At 48.5% G+C, this 6,224-nt stretch overlaps 1 protein-coding gene across 1 annotated transcript in view; it reads left to right on the plus strand.

Annotated features, from left to right (window-relative positions):
• The first annotated feature begins 6,105 nt into the window (after nucleotides 1-6,105).
• The window catches only part of RHBDL3 (rhomboid, veinlet-like 3 (Drosophila)), a 53,193-nt gene continuing 53,074 nt past the window's right edge, over nucleotides 6,106-6,224 (plus strand). The window contains exon 1 of the mRNA XM_010002782.1: nucleotides 6,106-6,207. Coding sequence (XP_010001084.1) covers nucleotides 6,106-6,207 — 102 coding nt within the window. The remainder of the gene's footprint in view (nucleotides 6,208-6,224) is intronic.

A 6,224-nucleotide genomic window follows, 5' to 3' on the forward strand; every position in this document is an offset into this window, starting at 1 on the left:
CGGCACAGGGGGATAGGGTTTAAGAGTCAGTTCAGTCTGGTGGTTCCTGCTGCTCCGTCCTTCTCAGGGAGGATTCCTCAGTCCTGCCCTGCTCCCCACGGGCTCCCTCCCATGGCAGATGCTCCCCCAGCTCCTCCAGGAGCCCTTCCCCCCAGGAGCTGCCCCAGCGCTGCCCGCAGAGTCCCGGGCTGTTCGGGAACAGGCCCCTCCCCGGGCCCGGGGGCTTCCACAGCTGCAAGAGTCCACGGGCCATAAAATCCAAGATTACTGGCCAAGTTCCCCCTCCTGGAGCCTTCAGGGAATGTTCCACCACGTTCCTCCGTGGATGCAGGCGGACAGCCGCCAGCTCGCCATGGCTGCAGGGAAACTGCTGCTTGGGCACCTTCTTCTTCCTCACCAACCACCAGCACCGCTCTGCCTGTCCAGCTCGGCTCTTCTTTTGTCTTTAAGTGCTCGTTCTGCTCAGCTCTTGCCTCAGTTCTTTCGAATGTTAATGGCAGAGGCGCAGCGATTGTCCCTGTCATGGCTCGTGGGCTGGGTTTGGAGCAGGAGGAACTTCTGAGCTCGTTACAGGAGCCCTTCCCCCTCTACCAGAAATCCCGCCAAACCGGCACACGGGGAAGACTTGGTATTTACTTGCCTTGAGACCTTTGTTGTTTGTTTTCCTAACGGGAAATTCTAACTTCATTGATCTTAAAGCTGCTGATTATTCCCTTCCCCCAAATGCACTTCTGAAAGGCCATTTCAGGACTTAATTTCTCTCTAATTTATCTCAGCCTGCCCATGTACTGGTGCTCAAGTGTTTTTGAGAGGCTGATGGCCCTGCTGCACTGCCCGGGGTATCTCTCAGGTTGGAGTTCTGGGGAAAGTTTGCTATTTCAAACCACTCAGTGACTCCTGGCTCCAGAACACTTTTAATATCTGATACCACGCCCTGGATTTACAGCCACAATTCCCACTCACCTTCCACAAGTACCTTCTCACAGAAATCTGAAGTATTACAGAAACAATGGGCTCATCCTTTGTGCCAAGTGCTAGAGCTTGTAACCGCTGTTCCAGTGAGCTGCTTGTGTTTTGTCATGCAGTTTGTGAACCTCTCTGTGTTGAGCCTGCTGTGTTTTCCTGCGGGGAGACTGGTGTGTACACTCCTGATCTGCCCGGAGCAGTTGGGCTCCTTGGGACATGCCAGGAGTGCAGCGCTGCCTCCACCATGACTTGTGTGCGGGATGCACAGGAGTCAATGCTGTCTCCTGTGCCAGTCTGGAGAGAAGAGCCAGCAACCTTCTGGGAAAGTGTACAGAAGTCCTCCCCATCAAAAATGGGAGCAGGGTTTTATAGAATAAAGTGCTGTCATTTAACCATTAGCCATACCTCCAAAATCTCTCATTGGAGACTAACAGGAAAACAACAGAAAAATTCATGAAGGCCCAGTTCCCACCAAACTCTTTTGTTTATCTGTTTGTTATTACTTTATCTCTGCTTTTGGCCCTAGTTTTGGCTGGGCTGGGCTCTGTGTTCTTCAACACTGGAGAGCAGCTGGTGTTACGAACATCAGCTTGGCCTCTGTTTGTACCTTTCAAGGTTGCTACCAGCTCACAGTTTGTTAGGCCTTTTCATTTCTCATGGGAATATTTTGCTCCAGGCCTGGGCCTACAAAACTGAGAGACAAAAGCAGTTGAATCAGAGAGTAAAACTGAAGCAGGCACACTGAGAGATGGAGCATCCTGCTACACTGCTGGAGTGAATCCAGAGGAGGCCACGGAGATGAACAGAGGGGCTGGAGCAGCTTTGCTGTGAACACAGGCTGAGAGAGTTGGGGTGTTCAGCCTGGAGAAGGGTCCAGAGAGACTTTAGAGCACCTTCCAGTGCCTGAAGGGGTCCAGGAAAGCTGGGGAGGGACTTTGGAGAAGGACATGGACTTTACACTGGAAAAGTGAAGATATAGTTCAGACATTAGAAAGAAATCCTTCATTATGAGATTGATGAGAGCATGGCCCAGGCTGCCCGGAGAAGCTGTGGATGTCCCGTCCGTGGAAGCATTCAAGGCCAGGTTGGTTGGCGTTTGGAGCAACCTGGCCTGGTGGGAGGTGCCCCTGCCCATGCAGGGGTTGGAACCCGCCGGTCCGGTTGCTGTTCCCGGTAACGGGAGCAGCGGCCGCCAGGGGGCGCGGCCCGCGCTGAGCGGCCCGGGGGAAGGCGGGAGCCGGGCCCGGCTCTGCCCGCCCGTCTGAGGGGAGGGACGGGGCAGGGCACTGCTGCTTCTGTAAAGGGAGAGGAGTTGGCTTCGAGTGAAAGCTGGGAAGAGAACACAAGTCCTGGTATCTAGCTCTGCTGCGAGTCCGCCTGGGCGGGTGTTCTCTGAGGAAGTCGCTGTGCCTCCCAGGTAAGAGTTGCCGTGTGTCGCTGGCCCAGTCACCTGGATCCTGTGAGGACTGTGGTCACTGTGAGGGGAAGGTGTTCCCCTTAGGGAGCACATGAAGGAAGTCCAAAAGGTTGAGCGTTGCTGTTGAGGTCTGGCTGGTTGGGAGAAGGAGCAGCAGCCCAGACAACTCTGCTCACTCACACTTAACAGTAATTTGTTTTCTTTTCTCTCACCCTGTCCATTTCCTAACAATTTATTTAATTGTATGTTCCAAAACCAGACTCCTTCTCCTCCTGGTCAAGTCTGATGTGTGAATTGCTTGTCCATGATGTAAAATCACAGAGAGGACAAAGATCTTGATTCACCTTCCTTGGAGAAACATCCTTCACCCCTCAGCCTTGACCTCCTGTCTGAAAGCTTGTCAGTTCAGGATTAATTGTAAGCATGACTTGATTTTATGTTGGAAATTCACCTTGAGTTACTAATTGGTCTCCATTTCAAACAATTAAAAAAAAAAATTGAATGAACCTACCAAATGTGTGTTGTGATCCCATCAGGTAACAGTTCAAAAGGAGCAGAGATACCTCTTAAATTCTGTAGGGCTGACCTGGTAGGAGAGCTCCCTCTTAAGACAACCACCAAAAAAGGATTAATAGAGCCTTTAATTATTTCTCCAGCTACAACTAAGAAGTCAGTTAGAGCCAGCTGGTATCAGTAACAGCTACTGGGGCAGAAGAAAGCTGCAGGTAGAAAAAGTCTACTTTTTCAATGCCAGACTTGAAAAAGTTCTAAGTATCAAGTGGTGAATGGGGAGGGTCAGGAGGATAGTCCTTCAACACAGGTTAGAAATCAGAGAAGAGATTGGACCTTATTTTTTCCCACTCTTCCTTCTCTTCAGGAGTAGAACTATACATGAATCAGGGAGAATCTAAAAAGGCAGTACATACAGTTTAATTCATATGGATCCTAAAAGATGAGCTCATTTTGTCCCAGCCACAAGGAATATTATTGACAGTGAAAGAGCCCTTTGCCACTGTTGCCTTTTGGACACTGTTTAAACCCCAGTCTCCTACCATCTGTGATTCTGAAAGACTTTTTGCCATTTTCATGCGTCTGAAGGGGTTAATGCAATTGCTCTGATCCAGTCCTAACTTTGTATGTGCTAGCTAATGCCTTGCCAGGGTTGTGTTTGGGTGCAGTGGTTTTTTGGCTTCTGATCCAAAACACTGCATTTTGCTTCAGATGTTGCCTTCCTGGGCTGGCTGAGCTCCAGTGCAGTGACCAATATGGGTTGGTTGCTCCATTTGGTTCCAGTTATGAGAAATGTGCAGTTTTGTAAAAGCCTTTTTGGGCTACTTTGGGTGGAAAAGACTCATCAGCAAACTTGATTTGCTTTGATTTGCTTCAGGAGGCTTAGCTAACAGATGCCAGCTTTTTATTTCATATTCATGAGCTGGCCTTCTTAGCCCCTGCCAGTGCAGGAAGGACACATGTCCACATGTTGTTTGCAGAGTTAGACATGTAAAAGGTTGCCTACGTGACCACATGTGAAAATGGATTGAGGTTTATGATTTGAAGTTCTTTCTCTCTTAAGTTTCTTCTGAAGCCCTTCTATATTCTGTCTGCATCTGCTCTGTGGTGGCCCACAGCTCCCTAGTTTCTCTGGCAGTTACTCTTTTCCAAGGTAGAGTCACCAGGGTATGCAGTGAGGAGAAATGAGAGTCTAAGTTAAGAGGCTCTCACAGACTTGGAAGATGATAATTTGTCTGTAACAAAACTCCTCATTAGAATACTGTTAATTTCCTTTCTGTGACAATTATAGCACAGCACTAGCTCATATGTGCAATGTGCAGAGATATTTCCCTGAGAAAAAAAGCTATCATTACCACAAGTGGAAATCATTCTTCAGCAGAGAAAAATGAACTTCTAATTTTGCAACAGTTTTCCAGTTTAGTGGGAGTTGGGTGTTAAGGTAAAGTTTTGGGGATTGTTTATTGCATTTATGTTAGGCTTCCTGGTTAGCATTTTCCTGCTAGCATCTGGAATCAGAGATGATACAGAGCTCTTGACACGGCAGTCCCCAACTGTGTGGAACCTGTTACCCCTGAAATTCAGCTAATTTGTTCTCTCTTTGTTTAAAAAAAACAACTCTCCTCCCTCTTCCCTACAGACATCTTTAAATGATTGCTGTTTCTTTTTGCTTATCCATCTGTTTTGAAGTTTTGACGAGGTTTGTTGTTGTTGGTTTTTTTTAATCAAAAGAAATGGTTCTTATAATAGCTGTTTAGTGCCTGCAATGCTTTGGCAGGGGTGGTGTTGTATAAGTGAAGTGGGTTAGTGCTTCTCAAAAGTGCTGCTTTTGATAGCCTGTTCTTACACTGTGGGAGAGCAGGCTGGACAGGCTTTAGACAAGCAAGAAGTGGGTGCTGTGCTGAGGAACCACCTTTAAACTGAAGGAGATCTGTGCTGTTTAACTGATGATGGCAGTTTTGCTCATTAAGGGGTGAGGAGCCCTCTTGTTCATCAGTTTGCACTAGAGACCCCTGGAGAGCTTTTATTTTGTTGTCATTTTCCCACCTGAATCCCAAGGTAGGAAAGTTCTGCTCTTCAGAGCAACCCCAAAGCTCCTGGATTTATTTCTCTCTCCTACTGGCTTTAAAAGTTTAGCCAGAATCCTCAAAATCCCAGAAGGGCCATTTCTTTTAAAAATACTCACTGGGTAGGATTGTGCTCAGCTGGGCTCAGAACCAGGAGCAGAGGGAAGTTTTTTTACCTTAGCACTCCTTGAAGAGAACAAATTCCTTTCTAATAGTTGTTCAGGATGGGTCATCTGTACTACAGGACAAGGTTATCATCTTAACTCTTTCATTTGTTCCCAAAATTTGGATAATTTGCAGGATTGAGTTCTCCTGCTGGTTTTGCCAAAGGATGAGAGCAGGTGACAGAGGTGATCCTTCCCTTTACTTGCCCTTGCTCAGTTGTGGGGGATATTTTAGCCCTTGGCCCTGACCTGAAATTGGTGCCAGCCGTGCAGGGTGCTCAGATGTGGAAACCTGCTGCTCCCTGGTGGCTGTAGGTAGATGTAGCTCATGTGGGTACATGGGAAGGATGTGGGACATTTCCCCTTTTCCTGTAGAAAAATCTTTTAGTAGCCAAGAAGCCAGGACCCAGCGGCTCATTGCACGGGCCCGTGGGGTTTCCTGTCACTGTGTGGTACAAACTTGATCCAGATGAAACTTGATTCGGTTCATGACTGCTGTGGATGGGAGAGATGGTCTCGATGTTCCACTACTCTTGGATGGAAGATCCCATTCCTGTTCCAGAGGTACTCTCATCTGCTTTTTTTTTTTTTTTGGCTGTTTGTTTTTTAAATGTGTAGAGAAAAGAGGGACTTCTACCTTGCCTCTGTTCTTGGACCCTCTGGGCTCTGTCTAGCTCTGGCAGTCGGTGCAGCAGACAGCAGAGGCACTGGCACTGTGTGGATCAGCCTGGCTCTGCTTGCCCTTCCCCCTCGCCAACCTGCTATTTCTGTACTTGATTGGGAGAAGCTAAAACTGCTGGATTTTTGCCTTCAGTCAAGACACTCCTCAAGTTCCTAATCCAGGCTCCAGATGGTTAAGATACCCATCTTGGCACGTAGGGACAAGCAATTATGGTAAAGAATTTAAAACCCCACACCAACCCCGAATTGTGAGACTCTCTGGGACGGAGAAGTTCGCTTCAGAAAGCCCAAACCACCCGGCATGTCCTGCCACCTGCCCGCACCTGAGAGCGGGATGGCGGGGGGCGAGGACAGAGGAAAGGATCCCCGCTGGGTCGCTGCGGGGGAGGCGGTGCCCGAGCGGGTCGCGCCGCCTCCCCC

The sequence above is a fragment of the Chaetura pelagica genome, unplaced genomic scaffold, assembly GCF_000747805.2.
Source record: "Chaetura pelagica isolate M959 unplaced genomic scaffold, ChaPel_1.0 scaffold47, whole genome shotgun sequence".
In the NCBI taxonomy this organism is placed as follows: Eukaryota; Metazoa; Chordata; class Aves; order Apodiformes; family Apodidae; genus Chaetura; species Chaetura pelagica.